Raw genomic sequence first — 23,551 nt, 5'->3', positions numbered from 1 at the left:
GCCACCTGAGGAGTTACCAAGCCTTGGCCCCTATCTGCCCTGAGAATCCCTCCTGCCCACCCACTGTTCTCTATTCCGAATGAAATCTTGGCCATGCCCTCCCAACTGCTCCCTCTGCTCCACTCCTGACCCCGGGGATCCATCTTCAATACTACTGCTGAAGAAATCTTTGCATCATACAAATCCAACCATGTCTCCTGCCTAAAACCCTAGAAGACTTCCCACAAACCTCAGCAGACTGTAGACTCTTTAGCATGGCATCTATTACCCTCACAGCACAGCCCCATTGTCTTCTCCAACCTCACACTCTGACAGCAGAACCCCTAGATCACTACTTTCCTCTACTCTCCCTGACTGTGCTTCTATACCCTATTCCCCCTACCTAGAACCTACACCCCACCACACTGGAAGTGGTCTAATGCCTACTCATACTTCAGTACTCAGGTCGGGGCTGCCCCCGGCTCCTGGAAGCCTCTGCTGCTTCCTCACCCCCACTACTCCTGCTGAGGTGCCTTCTCCAAGCTTCTTCTCCCAGGACTCTGTGCATCCATCCCACTAAATTGTCACGATTCCCTCCAGGACGCTGTAAGAAACTGCATTCTATAAGAGAGCAGTTACTGCGCAGCCAGTCTGGTCTAATCCCTCTTCATGTTTAAGATAGAACCCAGGAACAAAACACACTGAGTTAGACTTGGTGTGGCAGGGACCCAAAGGGGCCTGTTCAAGGCTAGGTATCCCGTGCCTGGCACAATGTTGGCTTGGAACATTATAGACCATCTGAATGAATGAATAAATGAAGGCAGGAACGTATGAATGAATTGCCCATCCCCATGCAGAACTAGGCGGAAGGTCAGGATCAGCGTACATCCTGGATATGCTAGATGAAAAGTGGATGGCACTACTTGGCGCTCTGCCGGGAGGGGGCGCTGCAGGGCGGCGGGGCTCAGGCTGGGTAGCTGGGAGTTGGGGGCGGGGGCCGTCCCGGAGACAAGAGGCAGGGGGTCGGGCGTGCCCGGCAGCCCGGTGCATCCTACTCTGCGCGAATTTCGCTTTCGCTTTGGGCCAGGTCGGAGGCGGCGGGGCCGTCCCGAGAGACTGCAGCTGGATACCCGGGGAGTTAATCCGAAAGCGCCTCAAACCCAGCTTGGTCGAATTCCACGTGTCACCAAGAAGCTGATGTAGAGAGAGACAGAGAGAGAAAGAAAGCAAGAGACCAGAGTCCTGGGAAAGTCCTGCCGCGCCTCGGAGCAATTATAAAAATGTGGCCCCCTGGGTCGGCCTCCTAAACACCGTCCTCACCTGCTGCATCCAGCCCTCGACGTCCAGCTGCTGGCTCGGTGTCCGCGCAGCGCCGACTCAGCATGAACCCACCGCACGGTGAGTACCGGGGCGGCCAAGGCTCGGGGCGCCGGTGGGGAAGGGAAGCAGCCCGGGAACAGGAGGCAGAAACTCGGGACTGCTCAGGGAGACTGAAGACAATCAGCAATTTCGTGTACAGAGAGAAAGGGTGGGGAAAGACTTATCCGTGGTTACCGTGCGCAGAGCAGGACACTGTCTTTTAATCTTGAAACAGCCCTGTGAGCTAAATACCATTGTGCCCACTTCACGAGTGAGAAACTGAGGCCCCACGGGATGGTTTCTTGCCCAACATCCCTCTGCTACGCTAAGAGGGCAGATCCCAGCCTACTTCAAAGTGAGGCTTTGTCACCCCACTCTTTTCAAAACACTGGGTGGTGAGCCTGGCGAGTCACTTCACCACTTAGCCTCAGTTTCCCAGCTTGTGAAGTGGCAATTTTTTCGGAATGAGCTCTGAGTCCAACACCCTTGTCTGAGCTATTGGGGGTCTTCAGAGCCAGTTGGCTTCTAACCCTACAATAGAGCACTGCCTTCCAAGAACTTGATTCATCTCTCAGGTGTTCAAGGAAGATTGAAAAAGGGTGGAGGGAGGAAGGTGCTCAGAAGGTGGACGAGTTCAGATGGCCAAAATGGATGGAAGGTAGAGGCAGGCCAAATCGTTTAGGCCGACAAGCTGAGTCAGCCCCATCATTCCCTTCCAGGACTCCTCCTTGTGGCCACTCTGGTCCTCCTAAACCACCTGGACCACTTCAGTTTGGCCAGGAACCTCCCCACAGCCACACCAGGCCCAGGAATGTTCAAGTGCCTCAACCACTCCCAAAACCTGCTGAGGGCCGTCAGCAGCGCACTTCAGAAGGTGAGCTTTTCAATGTCCCACTTTGCAGCCTCTCTAGGGAAGGGGTTTCTCTGAACCCCTAGTCACCTGAAGGAACTGCAGGGAAATTGTGGACGTTAATCAGGAGCTGTCAAGAGAGGAAGAGGGAACTTTACAAATGGCCCAACTATTAGCTAAAGAGTCTCAATGAAATTGTGTCTCCAGAGAAAGCAAGAGTGGTAATAAATTATAATGGCATTCATTTTGGCTGTGTCTATACAGAGGAAAGTGGATATTTACAGTGTTCCCTGTAGCCTGCCAACAGAGATGGAATTGTGTCAGGCCCACACTGTTTCTCTGACACACTTATCAATCCAGGAAACCGTTATTAGGTGCAGCCTCAGTGCTCCAGGGGCTACAAAGACAAATTAGACTTACCCTTCATGCTGCTCACCAGCTTCCAGTCTGGTGACTCAGTGTGTTGTCGGAGCAATGCATTTTAGGGAGCCTGTGACAGTACATATCCAGCCTTCATTTTTTAGGGATAGAGTTATATAATTTTATTTACAGCCTCATTCATTTTTTAGGTTTCCAATTTTAATGCAAAAAAAAATTTTTTTGCCTTTCAAAGCTGTTCCAGTGGCTATTGCTTTTGCTGCAATGGCCAAACACTCTTTTGCCTTCTTGCTCTCTAGTAAATCTTTCTTGAATATTTTTAGCTTGTTGTTTTATGAGGATCTTAAAATAAACTCAGTGCCACAAGGCCTTCTTAAAGAACTCCTTTTTCCCTTATCTTTCATAATGTGCTGCCGATTGTTCCTTACAGTTCAATCGATCTTAATTAAAAAGGCGGCTCACCAAACGAAAACTGTAGAGATAAGTGCTTTGGTTCTTGAAGAAAGGTTCAATATGGATAAAATTTAGGAGCTCCAGTTTAAATAGATGCTTTATGTGAAAAAGCTGATTCTTCTACTCCCAGTTGTAGCATGGAAGGTCAAAAGATTGTAGAACTCAATTTGATACACATTTTTAAATATCATTCCTGTGTTAAATTTGCCAGAACAAATAGCTGGCTAACACAGAAAACAGAGGTGGCAAGTGCATGCCATTCACTGGCCATATCCAGCTTACAGTTTTGTAGAGTTCACCCCATGTCTTTTATATTTTACTTTGAATTTTTAGTTTGATGCTATTGAAAAAGTGGACCTTTCATAAAAGCATCCAAATTTCCAGCTTCTCTTGAAAAAATCTGAAGAACTCTAACAGTGGGCCCACATTTCTATATCTAACTTTGTACCGCCTGCTCAGGAGAGTGGCTGCCCGGGTCCACTTGGACCCCTCCAGGAATAGGGTATTTGTTTTCTACTGCTGCTGTAACAAATTACCACAGACTTAGTGGCTTTAAACAACCCAGATTTATTATTTTACAGCCCTAGAGGTCAGAAATCCAAAATGGATCTCACTGGGGTAAAATCAAGGTGTCAGCAGAGCCATATCCCTTTCTAGAGACTTTAGAGGAGATTCTATTTCCTTGCCTTTTCCAGCTTCTAGAAGCTGCCCACATTCCTTGGTATATGGCCTCTTTCCATCTTCAAAGCCAGCAATGGCCAATTGAGTCTTTCCCATGCTGCATCACTCTGATTTTGACTCTTTGACCTCCCTCTTTCATTTATAAGGACTCGGTGATTACACTGAAACCACCCAGATAATTCAAGATAACCAACTCTCTATTTTAAGATTTGCTGATTAGCAACTTAACGTCCTCTGCAACCTTAATTCCCTTTGCCTTGTAACATAACACCTTCTCAGATTCCAGGGATTGGGAGGTAAATATGTTTGGCGCGGGTGGGGGTGGGGTGGGGGGGTGTGCATTATTCTGCCTACCAGACAGGAATTTTACTTCGAGCTCCCAAATATGTTCTGTACTCTCAAGCCTTGATTCATGGCTCATGCAATTCTCTCTGCCCGAAACGCCTCCTCCTCTGCCATCAACATTCTAACCTTCTTAATACCAACGTCTGTCTCCAGTGAAGCGTTTGCTTCTCTTTCCAGCCCATCCCCAGGACCTTTACACCCTTCTCAGTGCTTCTACCTGCTGACCCGCCTCCTAGTCCTTTGGGCACTTGTCTGTCTTCTCAGATGAACTTAGAATCCTGGGGGATGTAACACAGTCCTCTTCGTTGTCATGTTCCTTAGTACCTAGCATAGTGCCTAGCACACAGTAGGCTTGTTGAATGGAAAAATGATCTCAATCTTCAATCAAAAAGTCATCTATTTCTTGTTTCATAATTATATTCAACTGTGCCTTCCAACATATTTGAAGGATGATAGTTACATGTGTGTGTACCACAAAATCTCAACTTGTCTTTAAGGTTCCATGTTTGTTATATCCATCGAATTATGAACTTAACAGTTCCCCTTTAGAAGTTATAATTTAAAAGATATTCATAAAACACTGGAGCTTTGGCAGAAGGAAAAAAAAACTGTTTTCACCAGAAGCAAGTGTCACAGTGTGTAGATGCTGATCAGCACAGCCTGTTGAAATGATTTATAGTGTTTACATAATGGAAAAACACATCATCCAGGGGAACATGTCGTAAACGCAAAAGGAGAGGAGGGAGGGAGAGAGTGCCAATGACCTGTTTCCTTTTGTCTTATGAAAAGCCCAAATTTCCTATAGATCAAAGGAATAGAGGTCAAGAGCAGCCAGCTCTGGCTTTGCTGCACTCCAAGGTATGGGGAGCCAGGTGCCTTATTATTACAAACTAGGCTTCTCCTTATGTTTTTTACAGGCCAGACAAACTCTAGAATTTTACTCCTGCACTTCTGAAGAGATCGATCATGAAGATATTACAAAAGATAAAACCAGCACCATAGAGGCCTGTTTACCACTGGAATTAACCACGGTATGGATGATTTTCCTCCAAAAGCACGTAATACAATTAAAAGCTGTGTGTCAAAGTCATTTTCTTCCCAAAAATGTGCATGTTGCTGGTCTCCACCATCATGGGACTTTAACAGGTCCCACTTCAAAGTTAGATTTTAAAAAAAAATTATAAAAACAGATATGGTTTTTCACAACAATGTGAATGTGCTTAATACTACTGAACTGTACACTTAAAAATAGTTAAGATGGTAAATTTTGTTGTTTTTATCCTAATTTTAAAAAACATGTATTTGAGAAGGAAAGTCAGAAATTTTTATATTAAGAATATCTTTGATGTGTGGGGTTTTTTTTCCCTCTAGAATGAAAGTTGCCTGGTTTCCAGAGAGATCTCTTTCATAACTGTAAGTCGAAAAATTAAAGGATTCAGCCTATTTTATGAATTTATACCATTGATGTCTGATTTTTTTTTTCTTCTAGAATGGGAATTGCCTGGCCTCTGGGAAGGCTTCTTATATGATGGTAAGGCACAAAACTCCTTCCTCAAATGCAGTAGGGGGTCGGGGATGTTTCTAGACCATCTCAATGGTTTCTACCCCATTTTGTCATATCACCTAGACCCTCTGCCTTAGTAGTATCTATGAGGACTTGAAGATGTACCAGGTGGAGTTCAAGGCCATGAATGCAAAGCTTTTGATGGATCCTAAGAGGCAGATCATTCTGGATCAAAATATGCTGGCAGCTATTGATGAGCTAATGCAGGTAAGGGCTTCATCCTATCAGTGAGAACAACTCCTTTGTGCTGAGACAGCCAGCCAGGGTCCCAGAAGAGGTTTACAGTCAGCCCTTCCTGGACTGGGAGAGACCTGAAATCCCCTTCTATAGCTCCTGCAGCGCTATGGCCTCGAGGGCGCCCTCTAGAGAAAGGGCAAATGTGAGCAAGTCCAATTAAAAAAAGCAGCCACCCATCTGTTGACAAGTGGTATGCACCAGGCAAATGCTTTCATACATTTTCTAATGTCAGCCCTACAACAACTATTTGGAGTCTGTACAAAGGTGGAAACTGAAGCCTAGAGAGTGAGCCACTTGTCCGAGGTCATACAGCTTGTAAGTGGCAGAGCCAAAATCTAAGCCCCCATCAAAGGGATTCCACTGCAATTCTCACTCACCTCTAAAGGCTCCAGGATGGGCTTGTGAGTGACCAGCATGCAAAACAAGAGAAAACAAGCAGGACTAGTGCCAGTGCATGACCCATTCTGAACCAAAACGTGAATGAAATGAAATAATGACCTATCACCTGGGGACCGCCATGTTACTCGTAAACAAGAACTTGATTTGTAATTTCTGAAGCATCATAGCACACGATGCTAATACAAAACATAGAAATATTCATGTAAGAAAGAGCAGGGTGAGTGATCAGGGCATGCGATAAAAATGTGGTATCAGAAATGTCTAAAAAGGGCTTTATTTTTATTTCATTCATTCATTTTTTGGGGGGAGTGCCAAATTACTTGTTCAAAAGGCAGTGAGTGTAATACAAGTATCAAAGAATGTTACCATCCAGTGAGTTGCGGATATTTCATTTTCAGGACCAACAGTCAGGTGATTTGGGCACCGGAATCAATTCTACCAATAATTAGACTATGCCAAGCCATTTGCCCCTGGGTGCCTCAGTTTCTTCCTCTATAAAATGGGAAGACTTTAGCCACCCTACCTTTCTTTTAGGCTTTTTCTGAGGAACAAGTATTGATCATTGTGCAAATATAAGGTCTTGCATTGAGTTTTCAAAGGGCTAAAAGTCGGAGGTTTATTTATGTGACCTATATGAGTGTCTGTAGTCAACAGGTCTGTTACTGATAAAATGTTTCGATCAATAGCAATCTATCACCTCCCTGTTCTAAAAAGGACTTAGCTTCTTAATGTAACATATAAGAATTAATTAGATTTGCAGCAGATGTCATCTTAACAGAATTGTTCCTGTCTAAAATGTAACTTCCGCTGATGATTTTCTAAATAGCTTTAAGGGTCTTTTCAGAGCTCACTGAAGATACATGTGCTTGGATAATGAGAATTTCTTCTCTCAGGTTCTGCCTGGCCATCTGGCTGGGAGTAGACTGGCTTGGGTTTAGATGTCATGAGGGAGTTGGTTGCAAGGCTCTGAAACATGTGTTGGCTTCCCCCATTTTTATGGATGAATGTTTTAATTTTGGAATACCATATATGTCATGCTCAACATTTATTCTCCTAGGCCCTGAATTTCAACAGTGAGATTGTGCCACAAAAACCCTTCTTTGAAGAACCAGATTTATATAAGACTAAAATCAAGCTCTGCATCCTTCTTCATGCTCTCAGAATTCGTGCAGTGACTATTGATAGGGTGATGAGCTATCTGAATTCTTCCTAACAAGCTGAAGTCCCTCCCAACCTTAAAGTCATATTTATAAAAATCTGAACCAAAGAATTTTTGATAGAGAGGGGGTGACTTTACCTGGTTCTACTTAAGCTAGTACAGTAATTTTCATGTTTACATTAGTCACTACCCAAAAGTTGAATGCTGTGACTACTATATTCACATGATTCCTTTCATCAAGTATATTTCACATTTACTACGGATAAGTAAGTTGTTTTAAAGTTTTAATGAGCAAATTGCTAAGGAGGGAAAATTTCTTCACTGAACATTTTTTTTTTCTTTTTAATAGAAGAGCAAGAATTCATAAGCTATTTCTATATCAAAGTGTTTGTAGAAACACTCGAGCATAATTTATTTTAAACTATTTATTTATATAATTTTGTGTTCATGAAAGCATGTGAATTTTTATTTATTTATGTTATATTTATTAAAATATTTATTTTCAAATGGATTTGAGAAATAACATGTTCGAAAAATAAAATGATTGAATTAAAGTAACTCTCATATTTTTCCAATGTAATTGGAGTACTTTAAGTGTTAACACACACATTGTGAGAAAACTGAAAACTGATGAAATCTGAACAAAATTACCTTGAAAAGAATGCCACGATATTCTTACCCATTTCCTAACTCCTTTAATCTCATATTTTAAAGGGAGCCTCATAAAACTAGACATGCTTTCACACTGAAGCCATTAAAGTTTTTGAGAGTATACTGTATTATTTTTGTTCAACATCTGAATCCAAAATACGTAAAAATGTTTTTCCCTGTTAGCCACAGCCCCATCACATACTGTGCATTAGACAAATACATAATAATAACCTCCAACTGGGAAAAACATCATTAAGAGAACTTCTAGTTAGATTATTCTAATTGTTGTGCCCCTTTGGGCCCTTGGGGGAAGTTGTTTCTAAATTACAATGAGAAAAACTCTCCATTTGCTTTAAATTATATAGAACTTCTGCCTGAACCACATGGATAATTGCCTTGCTTTGGCTTAAGAGATGTGCTCTTAATGATGCAAGTATTAAATTCCATCTTCTTAATACTCTAAACCATGTGAATTTTAAAAGGTTCAGCTGACAGAATACCACGTAATTTTAGTGCTCTGACCATCATATTCCTCCTTAATATGAAAAGGAGGAATAAGAAACAAACTACTCAGAGCGGCCCTCCTTTCCTCATGTAGAATCCCCACCACCTGGCTGACTCCAGTGCCCATCCCTGCAAGAGGAATGTGTTTGGCCACCCCAGGTCCTCATCTGTGTAGCAAATGTACTCGTTTTTCAGATTCCCACCCCACTTGATAAACAATTAGATAGAAATCACTGGAAGCTGGATCCCATCGCATCTCTCTTTTTCTTTAGGGATTACTCCACAAGCTTGAATGACCCACAAAGTGATTCATAGACAGGAGTTACTTGCCATTAAGTGTCAGGTTTGAAGTTGCAGCTGCTTTCATTAGGGAAGAGCTCTATGGCTTAATGGGGCTGGGAAAAAAAGAGTTGCTGCTACCCCTCACAGAATGGCAACTTGTCTCTTGTCTGTTCCCAGAAACAATAGAGGCAAATAGATCATCCATCCCATGGACGGGGTTTATACAGAGAAACACAAGTGTTACTTTACTTCTAGAAATTACTATGATGTATGCTTCAAAAACACAACTGGCACAAGAAACATCTTCCCAACCAACTCCACCCTTTGTTACATGGTTAGTTTTCCATTTTTTTAAAGCCTGAGTCTGCAGTTTACAAGTTTAACGTGGTCACATTTTTTTAACCTCACCCCGTTTCTTCTTCTAAGAAATGAAGATAATACTAGAACCTGCCTCAAAGATCAGCAGGAAGGTTACATGGAACAACTCATGCAAAACACTAGCAATATGTGCACAATAAATGTGAGCAATTTTTGAAAATTATTATTAGTCTTTGGACTTGGTGACCAGGCTAAATTGGTTAAAGCCTCTTTGTTACTATTATCTCTGCAATTCGAAAAACTGTAGCCCCTATTTCCCAGGGCTGTTATGAGAATTAAATGACACAGTACAGTCAGTGCTGGCATGTAGTCAGCGCTCAACATCGATTGTTTTAAATTGTTAGACTGTTTGTTTAATGACCTGAGTGACACTGCCCCTCCACGGCACTGGGCCTACGGTGGGCATTCACAGGAGGCTGTCTGGTGCAAGACTCAAGGGCAAAAAGGCAGGGCTCTTGCCTTCGCAGAATAAAGGGTGGGAAGCAAAGTAACCTAATAAGACCGAGGCCCCCTAAACACAGTCCCCAGTCCTAACCTATTAGAGATTCCTTTGATTAACAAATTACTTTTTTAAAAAGCAAATAAACAGGGAAAGTATTTCTCACATCTGAGAATAACTTAATCAGATAATTAACATAAAAGCCAGCAGATACCTATCCCACTGAGGGCCCAGAGCTTTGGGGAACAGGTAAAGTTCTGGGGAGTGATCCAGCCAGACATTCAAAGGTGGGTATTGGACAACTCAAATGAGATGCAAAAGGGCCTTAGATACCAGGGTGGTTGCAGGGAGCCTGTGCAACCACTGCATCCTTCTGCCTCTTGTATAAAGGTCACAGTAAGTCATGGGACACTTCAGTCATAACCATACAAACATCACCATAGCTTTTATGTATCCCCTCTCTGCCTATACTTGTGAGAACCTCAAGTATAACAAATGTCATGTTATTCATGCATTTGTGTTCTCGGGCCCTGTTACTCAAAAATAGTAGAAAGAGAGAAAAAGGCAAATCTTCATGGGTTCCCACCTGTTTTTCATTTCCTTTTCTAATCTAGAAATAAAGTCTTTATAGTCTTTAGCATCAAATTATTCCCAATTACAAAAAAAAAAAAAAGTTAAAAATCGTAAAGGCACATGCTTGCTTGGTTCAAAACAATTATATATGCTTACGTTGGGGGGAAAAATCCAAAATTCATTAGCCTGTTGATTTGAATAATTTACATATCTATGGCTTGGGATTATGTGGTTACTGTCCTGCAGAAATAATGTGCCAACATACCACAGTGGTGAACCAGAAAGTAGTTTACTTCACTTCACGTTGCAGATGTCTTAGAAACAAACTCCCCGATGACAGTTTAAAAAACCCTAGCATTCACCTCACTGGCTGGTTCCCACACTGCACGGGGCTCAGCAAGGCTCCTCAGGTACCTCTCAACTGCCCTCAGAAACCCTCCAACCACAGCAGCTCCTCTTGTGAATGCTCTGCCAACGCAGGTTCCAGGTAAGATTTCCTTTCACGAATGGCTTCCATAGCCAAGGAAAAGTTAGAAACTCACTGAACTAGTCCAAGCTCCTCCCTGCAGGTTTTATAAGTAACAAAACCATCTTTTTGATTTACCAACTTGCTTGAAAATAAAACACTGCTATCAATGCATAGAGCATATACTCCCTTCTAAGAATGAACCTTATGCCAGAGGTTACAGCGAACAGCAAGGATGGACTTCCACAGAACAAGGATGGCTGACTAACTCCAGGCTGTCTAACTAGGAATCCTCATCAAGATTGGAACAAACTGGATTTAAGTCCACTGGCAGAGCCGGAAGGCCCAGAGAAGCAGTAGAAGAACTTCGGAACTCCATGCTCAGATTTCAACCCCAGGATCTCTATTTTGGTATCAGCAGTTACAGAGCCATTATCAGAAATGCTCAAACCATGGAACGTGGGTTGGAAAAGACATAATTCCAGCAGTAACTCCCTGGTTACCCAGCTGGGATCATGCTCTTCAGCCCGCGTTGTGCTGCTTTACCCCAAGAAGGACTTCCGGCAATGGGCAACGGGCTAGGCTAACTGCTGAGACCCCCATCCTCATGAGAACACCTTTAAAAATCAGCAAATACAGTGGCCTCTTTAGAAAATGGCATGAAAATGTGCTTCCACATGACAAAGCTAGGGAGGAAACTTTTCCTCTAAAGCAATACAATACAATAACAAAATGAGTCACGAATGTACAAATAAAAATCCCATTAGAGAGATGCACAGGTGAGGAACTATTATGAATCCACTGTTTTTAAATAAAAACACACCTTCCTATCTTCCCATCATGGGGGGAAGGGGCTCTAAATCATTTTTGGAGTGAGATGGGTTAAGGGGGGGTGCAGGTTCCCCTGAACCTGTGTAAATTCCTAGATGACCTAGTTTACTCGAGTTTACACTTACTCTGCCTGCATTCCAAGAACTGGAGTGCTGGGCACAAAACCAACTAGTGTCCAAACAGTCAAAATAATAGCAATCGAGGAATATGACGCTTCAAAAAATAATCTGTAAGTAAATAAGAATACAAAGAAACCACATTTGCACTGTATGAATGCAGATTTATTTTTCTTCCCTTCATCCATAGTATGAAAAAGGTTAAAAAATTATTAGGAAACCAGCTTATATACAAAGCACCTCTGAAATTACGCATGTCTTCAAAAAACAACTTATAAAAAATAATAAACATTTAAAAATTCAAGTCCTTTAAGTAGTTTAACTTCTGAATGTTAAAACTCCATGTGTTTCCTAAAATATAGTACATTAAAAAAAAAAAAAAACTCATAAAGTGACGCTGATTTGATTTCCACAGGATCCCTGATAATTAAAAATATATTCTTCCCTATAGAGTCAATTTGTTCTTCACAGGCAAAACAATCAAATGTGTTTCTCTGATTAATTCATTGAGATTTATTTTACTCTCCAGCTAATGTTGACAGAAGACTAATGGTAATTTATAGTTTCTTCAAATAAGTTAACAAAACATATCAAAAATGTTAAATCACCACATGCATGATTCTGGGAGAGGGACAATATACATACAAAAAAAAAGAACATTTCACCAATTAACAAGAGCCAATGTGGCCCATTATTCCCTGGGGCAAGTCTTCTTCAAGAAGAGATGACAGTTTTCCCTTGGTCCTGCTAAGGTATTTCTGAGTAGGTTTTTTCCCCCTATAAAGTGAATGATCCCAGGGTAAAAGTCGGGACATGCAGTGTTTGGCCTGGTGACTGTGGAAGGTTGATAAAAATTGCTGCGACTGACAAATCGATCCGGGTGAATCTGCCCAGTAAGGTGAGGCGATCGACACCGATGAGAGAGGATTACATTCCTTTCTAATCACTCCAAGACCAGGTAACGTGATTGGTCAAACGACTTAGCAGACCACTAGCCAGACAGGTTAGTAAATGTGAGATACGGAAATCATACCCCACATAAAATGATGTATTGTACTCAGAGGCACATGTGTCTGTCTGTGTGGGAGCTAAAAGAAGAGGAACCTCTCTTCGTTATTAATGTCAATAAAAGCTAAACTAAATTGGTGCAAGTTTAAGTACACTACCATTTAATTGCTAAAAATGTTTAAACCCTTGATATGAATTTCATAGTCCACAGACTCCAAAAAGAAAATTACCACATTTCTCACCTGACCGAGTTGAGTCATTTTAAGCACCCTTTATAATTATACCAGTTTGGGTGGGGAGGCAGGGTGGGATGGTGTGAGCAGGAGGTGCCAAAAAATAAAAATAAAATTAAAAAAATCTTGCTATTGTAGAGGTGTTTTCTTCCTCAAGTTTTCTGAATATTTTTCATTCTCTTTGCCTCTATAGAGTGACTGATTATAAAGAAAGTTGCTTCCACAGACTGTGAAAGTTCAAGGTCTCATGGAATCTATAACCAATTACCAGTTGAAATGATGCTTTGCAGATCAAAGTTCCTGAGGTTTCCTTTTTCAGTTCATCTTCTAAATTTCATATTGCCCGTAAGAAACCTAACAAAACAAACAAACAAAAAAATCAAACAAATTCAGGGATTTACTGTTGGAGGAAAAAGGGGCATGCTTTGAAATAAAATTACTTGTCTTTTTCAAAAAGGAACTCCTGGAAGTTGAGTTTTCCTGAACTTAAGAGAAGCTACTGCAATATTGCTATGGTTACAAGATACTAAAACATCCTGATAAAAATACAAAATTCAGCCAATTAACCAGGTACTTTGACTACAGGAGGACATAAAATACTGGTAAATATGGGGGCGGGGGGGTTGTTTATGTTTAACTCACGGAAGATTTTTTTTTCCTATTTAATGAAGGGACTGGACTAGTAAATTTTATAATCCCTTTACCACTAAAAAAAAGTCACAAATCCTTTTATATTTCTAATGTTACAGCAAGTCGAGTGTCAGTGAGGTCAGGAGCAAATAAAAACAAACCAAAATAATGACTCATTATAAAAGGTCCAAGATAGATTTTCTGAGCCTTCCTGTAATGGAAGGCACTAATAATGTGGTTACCACAGCACAGTGTGAAGAAAAGCCTACATGCAAATAAGGAGATCTCCACGTGGGCCTCAGTAATTTAGATAATTTCAACAAATCCAAGAAGAATGAAAAATCTGATATTGACACCAGCTATTCTATTTGCTTGAGGCTTCTGCATCCAACATCTTACAGAGAGTTCAGAAACCTTGCCCACCGCGTCAAAGCATCCAGAGAGATCGCCGAATGCTTTTACTTGTCATATAGACACGTAGGGTGTGTACACAGTTTTGTATCCTTTTTGGAATTTAAAAAAAAAAAAATCCAAATAGCATTCCAAATAACAACCACTCTGACTTATGGAGGGCTCTAAGAAGCAACACTGTGTTTTTAACTATGGTAACAATATACAATAATCGAAGTTTTGAATTGATTTGACCTCTGGTATAACCGTGTGCTAAATCAAACCACAAAAAAAGAAGTGCTTAAAAACAAAAGAAGGAACCCTGTGGTTTTCTGGATTGAGGCTAGAAACAACTCCCTTTAGCCTCTTTGAGCTTCGTTTTTTCTCCTTCCCCTCTTTGCCACTTGAAGCTCACTGGTGCCACCTAGTGGCCCCCCGAGCATCGCTTCAGCGCCACGAAAGGACCAGCAGGCTCAGTGCTTGCTATCAGTTCTGTCTCAAGTACCACAATCACATTCATATCTACCCTCTGCTGAGCCTTACTGCCTGCCCGAAGCTTTACATGCATTACTTCTTTTCGCTCTTATGACAGACACAGGACATAGAATTTTTTGCATCCATCTGACAGATGGGAACACAGAGGCTTAAAGTTAGGTTAAGAATTTGCTTAATCATAAAGCTAGCCAGCACTTGAGCTGGGATCAGAACCCTTCCTGACTCCAAGTACAAATCTTCATTACTTAGATATGATTACCCACATGCTTACTGCTGCATTTACATAATTATCTGAACCCAAGCTTATAAATAACCAAGCAACACATTCTATAGTAGAAATTTGCTATTCCGAAAGATACAGCTTGATCCCAAGTAAGCGACTAAGATTAATTTTCTGCTTACCTTCCAGCACATCTCGGATTTCGACAGAGACCTTCTCCAAGCAGTTATATAAGTTCTGGACTGTGGCATTATTCTGCTCCTTTTCTTGCCACTTCTTCAGCATCTGAAACTTATAGACGGTAACATCTTCTTCCTTCTCCCGGATAGCATCAATATCACTTATATCCAACTCCAGGTTGACGATGGCAATTTTTATCCACTCCTTCCCCAGCTTCCCAGCAAGGGTAAGCAACTGAGTGTCTGTTAACAGGGTTTTCGCTCCTTCTAAAAGCAGATGAGGAATTCAGCAGTTCCTTTCAATGCATCAGTTACAGCAACTTACAATGAAAATGTATTCTTCTATTAAAAAGGACACCATGATTTGTAATTGTAGCTACTTTTAAAATATACTTAAATGCCCCCAAACCCCTGCTTTCCAAAATATTTTAAGAACTAAAGGGAACTATTGCATATAATAACATTAAACTGGGGTATAATATTCACAACAATAATTGAAGGAATGGGATTTTTTACAGAGCAGCACAAAATTAGGTCGGAATAAATAAGGAAGTCCAGACACCAAAAATAATTTATGTGGCTCGAAAAGATACCTCTGTGTCTATCTAAATGTTAATTAGCACCACTAAAGGGGGCTGCGGGAGATCTGAACTGCAGCCTCCATCATGCCATCTCCTGGCATTAGGGGAAAAGCACATTCCACAGAAAAGTCAAAGGAGAATATCTATAATATCTGTTGATCTCTAAGAAAGTGTCATCGTCTTGGAAGGGCATATATTTGCCAATGGAAACCACTGGCCCCATAAGAAATATTAGCCCTGCTAAAAAACTAGATTTTTGATGATCACTTTTATTAGCTGGTTGTGCTATGCTCACTGGGCTGCAGTTTCAGGTAAGCATCCTCAAGGCATTATTTCAAATACTAGAGGGGGACACTGGAAGAGAGTGAGAGATAAAAAGAATACTTCCTGCACCTTCTCCAGGACTGTAACACCTCTGCTCATCTAAAGCCAACAATTTATTAATGTGAATCTAACATGTGTACTTGGACTCTTACCCATCTCAATTTAGAAAGTTTCCTAACTTTCTAAATTGAAGAACAGGTTCTTAAAGATGGCCTGCGCCCTCTAGTGGTTTCCTGATACAAGGTCAATTGCTCCCATCCCTCAAAACTTCTGTTAAAGAAAACTGAACAGAGAACCTATTAAAAATGCAAGTTCTCAAGACAACCCCCAAATCCACCATTATCAGATTCTGGGCCTAAATTGAACAAGATCTGAAAGTGATTCTGTTAAGGTTGAGTCCTGATCATACTTTAAAAAGCAAAAGGTGATATACAGAGTCTGAAACTACCAGGCTAGTGACAGGGTATCTCAAAGAATGTTGTAGAAATACCTAAACAAAAATAAATCTTTATTAATTTGTTTATTTAGATCTCACACTATCAACTCCAAAAAGGCTGGAAATCCTTAATCTTTCTAGGTATATTTATCATTTTAATTCTATTTCTAGCTACATGGTATTGCAGCTAATTTTAAACAGCCAAAGAATTGCATGAATTAAGAAAAACTTGTCCTGTAAACCAATTTAATACATCAGTTATAAGGTTAATAAGTTCTTAGGGTCTAATGTACAGCACAATGACTATAGCTAGTAATACTGTATTCTATACTTTAAATTTGCTAAGAACAGATCTTAAGTGTTCTCACCACCAAAAAAAAAGTAACTGTTTGCTAACCTGATTGGCAGTTACAATTTTACAGTGTATACATATATCAAACCATCCTGTTGTACTTTGTTTATATAATTTCATCTGTCAATTATATCTCAATAGAACTTGAAAAAATTTTATCCTAATTTAGCTGAGTTTTAAAAATAATTCCAGAGCCTTGCTTATTTTGATGTTGACTTAAAATAATAAACATTTCTATCGTGATATACAGTAAAATCACACATAGATAATCCTCACAGCCTCCTGCTCTAGAAAATGAAGAATATCCTATTTCACTTTATAGAGAAAGAATTTATCTGGTTTTAGAGAGTCATAACTTCTTATAATAATAATAAAAGGTATTTTGATAAAAGGGTTAATTTGGAGAGTTACATGATATCCCTAAAGGCTTAAGACCGTGTTACATATAATCAGAGTTAGGGTTTTTAAACTTAGACTTGTGAATCCTTGCTGTACTTGCATTTTGAGCTACACGCTCCATCTTCTGGCTCCTTGTTTTAAATCTCTATTATATTTTCACAACTACAGAGCCTTGGTCTCTGCCATTCAACTGAAAAAAACTAAGACCTGCCTCCAGTGATTGAGAGGGATGTGCTCTACCTAGATATAGCTAAGAACTGTGAAGCTAATGAATGCACACATGGACAGCCACAATGCCATTCATCTAATCAACAGTTATTATCTTCTACATACAAGCTCCATGCTCATTGCTACTGGAAATGTTAAAATGGACAGGCTATGACCCTATCCTTCAGGACTGCAAGGGAGCTCCCCCACCCCGCTCTGCTCAATTCTGTTGAGACTGAGCAAAGGATCGGAGTGGGGAATCGAATTGGAAAAGTAGGCTGAGGCAGACCAAAAGGGTCCCTATCCAGCCCTGAAAAGCTGAGACACAGGAAGAAGGGATCTGGGACGACACGCACAACTGGGATGTGGCTCTAGAAAGACTGACCGAAGAGCTATGTGTTGGATAAATGTCAACAGGGAAGACCAGGGAAAATAATTTATAGCCACTGATGACACTGTTACAAACCTGAAGTGTCAGTCTGCTTCATTCTTTTATCATAGACCTCCTCATCAGGTAGGGTGCTATTCATTTTTCGTCGCCTGTTACCTTAAAAAAAAAAAATCAACAAATTGGCTTTCCATTCATTATGTTTATTCTTTTCTAGCCACTTTCAATCTAGATTTTTTTTTTTAACCATCATTGAGGTAGAAACAATCTTCTCAGGTTGTTCAGAAGATTTAGAGTGACAGAGTGCCTAACAGATATTTAATGTGACCACCTTTGCGTGGCAAAATAAAAATCATAGCGGATGGAAGGAAGAGAAGAGTAGGTTAAAACTCGCTTAATGTCTAGTTGCTAGCACTCACCACCTGTGCTGCTTTTCGAAACGTTCCGACTCTGTTCATGTTGAACCCAGTCGCCTGTTAAAGTACAATAAGCATCCATTAGAAAAAGTGGTATGAAATCTGAAAGAAATCGATGTGTGAAAGTGTGTGAAGCTCTAGCGCCTTGACAACCTCTCTGAAATTCAAATATGAGTTTGGGGGTTAACTTGAGAGGTAAGCAAATGCACTAGGCTTGACTTTTTGAGATAAATAACAAGTACTCCTTCCAACAGGTCTTGTAGGAGGAAGTGTTTCCCAAACTCGAGCCCTCTGCACACTGCTGTCGTAATTCCTGCCAGACCCATATGCTGGGTGAAATGTTATTCCCTCAGTGTTTCTTAAATCTATAACTACTGTTAGGGGAACATTGGTATCACCTGCCATAGGGAGAAAAAAAGACATAAAAATAAACACTTTTCTATTTTAAATGTATTTATATGTACTCCATCCAAAAAAATCTCATGTATTTTCATTGTGTACTTCGGGTTCTTTCTAGACATGCTGTTGTGATTCAACGCTACCTTCCTTGTATGAAATTTAGCCCCCACTCTGGGAGGTGTCTACGTCTCACACAGAACTTCCATAGGTCCCTTTAGTGAAGATGCCTTAATAGTGATGACTAATCTCACTTAACCATTAGCTTAGGCCAAATAATAATAATAATTACTATTTTTATTTTATTATTATTATTATCATTATTATTGTATAGAGACCAGAAACACTTTACAATGTAGAGTATTATTAAAGAAGTTAAGTCTACGGCCATGCCACCCTGAACAAGCCCGATCCCATCTGATCTCGGATGGGATCAAGCAGAGTCGGGCCTGGTTAGTACTTGGATGGGAGACCACCTAGGAAGACCAGGTGCTGTAGGTGTAAAAAGTAAAATAAAAAAATAAGAGATGGTAAGCTGACAAGGTCCTTGCAATCTGTGAGGTCAACCAAGGGTTGCCTCATCTAAAAATAAAGAAAAATAAAGAAGTTAAAAAAAAAAGTCAAATGTAACAGAGGTCTTATGAAGTGGTCTTTAAAACTACCAAGAGACTTATTCTTAGTCCAGAAGAACATTTGTTACTCAGGCTATTACATGTTAAACACCTCTGTTACTACGGCATTCACAATGACTAAAAAGGAACATCTTTCAGGTTCATTTATTTGAACAAATTGAGGAATATCAAAAAAACAATACAATCCCCAGCACAGAGTCCCAGCCAGACTCTTTACAGGTCTTGGATAAAAGGGCCTGTTTCAAACTGGCTAACTAAAGGTATAATACTGAGAATAAAAATCAATCACATCTATAGAAAAAGCTCATGCTTAAAACTAGGACTGAGAATTAGAAAATAATTAGATCAAGTTTCTTTTCTAGAGCATAAAGGCATGATAGGAAATACAGACTCTACACATAACCCATTGGATACAAAAGAAACGAGCTGAAAAAGGATTCAAGTGTTGTTCAGATGGTGAAGAGGTTTACAGAACACTTAACAGATCCTTTGTGTTATTACATTTGTGCAGCAAAATCAAAATTCTAGAGGAAAAAAGGAATAAGAGGGGTTACAATCCCTTTACTGTCCAGCTACTGGCACTTAGCACTGTGCTGCTTTTTGGAACGATACTATAGCCAACATTAGACTATGTGTGGTCCTGGGAAAAAGTTAAGATACCAGAATTCAAAATGCAACTGATGCAGAAATAATTTCTACTATAAACATGTGACACTGGCGGGAGCAACCTCAATGCCACTGGCGAATGAGGATTCTACAGCCACAAACAGATGAGAGACTGGCCCACTCTCCCACAAGGAGCTGGTTAATTCTAGGGCTGGAACTAGAACCCACATGACCTCATTTCCAACCCACTGCTTCTGCCTCCCTTTCAGCTCCAAAATGTGATCACTATACACATGTCTATTGTTCCATAAATTTCCTTCAAGTAGAAATGAAGGTCAAACTCAGATCTGTCTGAGGAAGAGGCCGGGGACAGCTATCTGGTATCCCCTGAGATTCCCCTCTCCAACAGGGGGGCAGTCCCCATGGCCCCTCTCCCACTTCTCCCAGAGCAGGAGAGGAAGTTAAAGACGGGGTTGTTAGAGGGCTTCCCGGCACCAAAATACTAAACCGGGGGAATGCGGTCACATAGCAAAGCTATAATCACAGAGAGCCAGAGCTACCGGCTGAAAACCAAAGAGGCAGAATCAGGCAATTGAGACATGTTATCAGCCAAAATACAGATCTATATCCAGGTCACAGAAGAGACTTTGTCACAATACCCTTAATTCACATACAAATATCTGAGCTCCAAACCTCAGAGCGGTCAGGGATAAAAACAACCCTACTGGCCAAACCGACCCACCATGTGAGCCTCTGCACACTCCCTGGACCACCGCTGACCTGCAGGAACCTGGACGTGGTGCCTGGGAACCAGAGTGGCACTTCTGTCCCAGAAGCTGGGGCTTCTGTTTCTCTTCATCAGATTTTTAAATGTTAAGATGACAGGACAGACAACTACTCTATTGGCTTTTCCACCCCCATCACTCTACAAACCTGTTTTCATTCAAGACACAAAACACTTACATTCTCTCACTTTTGCTTTCCATACAATTTCCTCGGAATCCGTTTCAACCAATAGTAATTTAAACTCCACTGGTTGCTCCAAATATACTTCAATATAACTTTTCAATTTTAAAAGTGAACCATCCACAAATTCAATTTCCTTTAAAAAAAAAAAGTGATATTTTTTAAATGGGAAAGTTGTGTTAATTGATAACATACAATGTCAAATAAGGAAGGATGACAATTAAGAGGGTTAGTGCTTGCTTGAATGCTCATGGATATTTTGACCTTGAAAGTCCCCCTCCTTTACCACACACAACTTCTCACTCTCTTGCTTCTATTCCCACCTTACTCCAACCTCCTGTTCCGCTTGAGGCTTCTGGTCTCGTGGCCCTATTTTTCTAAAGCTTAACTTTTCAGCCCTTTCCTGATTTCGACGTTTCATATTCCCAAACTAGAACATGTGCTCACCCATCAGCCACCCTTTTATAAATGCTGTTCAACTCCCTCACCATCTTTTCTTAGATCATTCTACAACATGGAATAGATTCAATGTTTATAGAATACACTATAAGTGTTTTACTCACACTCTCTCACTGAATACCACCTTCTCCCAACAAATCCTTTTTTTTTTACTATTTTATGAATAAAGAATCTCAGAGAAGCAAATTAAGTTGCACAAGTCCACCTCTACGAATTGGCAGAACTGCACGTGAATCCACATCTCTGAGTCCGCAGTGTGAGCTCTAAGCCAACTATCCAGACTGCCTCCTGCCTTCCACGTCCTCTGCTCCTCTCCAGACTGGCTAACAAGCCTGAAGGGAGAAATGCATTTGTAAAAAATGCAGGCATACCTCGTTTTATTGCACTTCACTTTACTGTGCTTCAAAGATACTATGGTTTTACAAGTTGAAGGTTTGTGGCAATTCTGCATGAAGCAAGTCTATCAACGCTGTTTTTCTAACAGCATTTGCTCACTTTATGTCTGCCACATTTTGGTAATTCTGACAATATTTCAGCCTTTTTCATTATTGTTTCATTTGTAATGGTGACCTGTGATCCGCGATCTTTGATGTTACTTTTGTAATTGTTTTGGGGTATCATGAACCATGCCCATGTAAGAGCTTAATCAATTAGCATTGTGTGTGTTCTGCCTGCTCCACCAACAGGCTGTTCCCCTATCTCTCTCCCTCTCCACAGCCTATGTCCTGAGACAATATTAAAATTAGACCAATACATAACCCTACAATAGCCTCAAGTGCTCAAGTGATAGGAAGAGTCTCACACCTCTCACTTCAAATCAAACACCAGGATGATTAAGCTTAGTGAGGAAGGCATGGTGAACGCTGAGGCAGGCACAAAACTAGGCCTCTCGTGCCAGTTAGTCAAGTTGTGAATGCAAAGGAAAAGCTCTTGCCACAAATTAAAAGTGCTACTCCAGTGAACACATGAATGATAAGAAAGAAAGTGTAACAGCCTTATTGCTGATGTGGAAAAGTTTTAGTGATCTTGATAGAAAATCAAACCAGACACAACATCCCCTTAAGCCAAAGCCTAATCTAGAGCAAGGCCCCAACGCTCTTCAATTCTCTGAGGCTGAGAGAGGTGAAGAAGCTGCAGAAGATGAGTTTGAAGCTAGCAGAGGTTAGTTCATGAGGTTTAAGGGAAGAAGCCATCTCTATAACATAAAAATGCAAGGTAAAACGGCAAGTGCCAATGTAGAAGCTGCAACAAGTTATCCAGAAGATCTAGATAAGATAATTAATGAAGATGGCTACACTAAACGAGAGATTTTCAATGTGGACAAAACAGTCTTATACTGGAAGATGCCATTTAGGACATTCACAGCTAGAGAGAAGTCAATGCCTAGCTCCAAAGCTTCAAAGGACAGGCTGACTCTCTTGTTAGGGGCTAATGCAGCTGGTGACTTTAAGTTGAAGCCAACACTCACCTACCACTCTGAAAATCCTGGGGCCCTTAAGAATTATGCTGAATCTACTCTGCCTGTGTTCTAGAAATGGAATAACAAACCCTGATGACAGCATATCTGTTTATGACATGGTTTATGGATACTTAAGCCCAATATTGATGCCTACTGCTCAGAAAAAAAGATTTCTTTAAAAATATTACTGCTCACTGACCATGCACCTGGACATCCAAGAGCTCTGGGGAGATGAACAATGAGATTAATATTGTTTTTGTGTCTGCTAACACAACATCCATTCTGCAGCCCATGGATCAAGGAGTGATTTCAACTTCCAAGTCTTAATATTTAAGAAATACGTTTCCTAAGACTATAGCTGCCATAGATAATGATTCCTCTGATGGGCTAGCAAAGTCAACTGAAAACCTTCTGGAAAGGAGCCACTTTCTAGATGCCATTAAGAACATTTATATTCATGGAAAGAAGTCAAAATATCGACATTAATAGGAGTTTGGAAGAAGTTGATTCCAAGCCTCATGGATGACTTTGAGGGGTTCAAGACCTCAGCAGAGAAAGTAACTGCAGATGTGGTAGGAACAGCTGCAGTTCTAGAAAGAGCATTAGAATTGAAAGTAGAGCCTGAAGATGTGACTGATTTGCTGCAATCTCATAATGAAACTTTAAATGAATGAGGAGTTAGATGAGTAAAGAAAGTGTTTTCTTGACATGGAATCTACTCTTGGTAAAGATGCTGTGAAGACTGTTGAAATGACAGCAATGGATTTAGAATACTACATAAATTTAGTTGATAAAGCAGTGGCAGGGTTTGAGAGGGCTGAATCCAACTCTGAAAGAAGTCCTACTATGGGCAAAATGCTATCAGACAGTGCTGCATGCTACAGAGAAATCATTCATAAAAAGAAGAGTCAATCAATGGGGCAAACTTCTCTGTTATCTTATTTTAAGAAACTGCCACAGCCACCCCAACCTTCAGCAACCACAAACCTGATCAGTCAATTAGTAGTCATCAACACTGAGGCAAGACCCTCCACCAGCAATAAGATTATGAATTGCTGAGGCTCAGATGATGGTTAGCATTTTTTAGCAAGAAAGTATTTTTTAATTCAGGTATGCACCTTGTTTTAGACA

General features: G+C 40.7%; 2 protein-coding genes and 1 pseudogene across 4 annotated transcripts in view; 2 read left to right on the top strand and 1 right to left on the bottom strand.

The window, feature by feature from the left end:
* The first annotated feature begins 990 nt into the window (after positions 1-990).
* On the top strand, positions 991-7,843 carry IL12A (interleukin 12A). The gene is made up of 7 exons (XM_039858054.1): positions 991-1,377; positions 2,058-2,212; positions 4,963-5,076; positions 5,417-5,458; positions 5,535-5,576; positions 5,673-5,816; positions 7,303-7,843. The coding sequence occupies exons 1-7, from the start codon at positions 1,362-1,364 to the stop codon at positions 7,456-7,458; spliced, it is 669 nt and encodes a 222-aa protein (XP_039713988.1). The 5' UTR covers positions 991-1,361; the 3' UTR covers positions 7,459-7,843.
* A 3,944-nt stretch (positions 7,844-11,787) lies between these two features.
* The window catches only part of LOC120598917 (caspase recruitment domain-containing protein 8-like), a 35,871-nt gene continuing 24,107 nt past the window's right edge, over positions 11,788-23,551 (bottom strand). For 2 of the 3 annotated variants that reach the window (XM_039858052.1, XM_039858053.1), the window contains exons 13-17: positions 20,500-20,638; positions 17,906-17,959; positions 17,565-17,645; positions 14,803-15,066; positions 11,788-13,239 (exon numbers count right to left, since the gene is read on the bottom strand). In XM_039858052.1, coding sequence (XP_039713986.1) covers positions 13,220-13,239; positions 14,803-15,066; positions 17,565-17,645; positions 17,906-17,959; positions 20,500-20,638 — 558 coding nt within the window. In that variant the 3' untranslated portion in view covers positions 11,788-13,219. The remainder of the gene's footprint in view (positions 13,240-14,802; positions 15,067-17,564; positions 17,646-17,905; positions 17,960-20,499; positions 20,639-23,551) is intronic. The other variant, XM_039858051.1, reaches the window with a different exon arrangement.
* LOC120598998 (uncharacterized) lies at positions 18,678-18,799 on the top strand (annotated as a pseudogene).

Source organism: Pteropus medius, unplaced genomic scaffold (assembly GCF_902729225.1).
Source record: "Pteropus medius unplaced genomic scaffold, Ma_sr-lr_union100, whole genome shotgun sequence".
Taxonomy (NCBI): Eukaryota; Metazoa; Chordata; class Mammalia; order Chiroptera; family Pteropodidae; genus Pteropus; species Pteropus medius.
Note: the sequence above shows the minus strand (reverse complement) of the source record. Positions and strands in the feature narration are given on the sequence as shown.

Coding starts and splice junctions, on each gene's coding strand:
- IL12A (XM_039858054.1), top strand. Junction 5,077..5,416: donor TACCACTGGAATTAACCACG/GTATGGATGATT, acceptor TTTTCCCTCTAG/AATGAAAGTTGCCTGGTTTC. Junction 5,577..5,672: donor GGAAGGCTTCTTATATGATG/GTAAGGCACAAA, acceptor CATATCACCTAG/ACCCTCTGCCTTAGTAGTAT.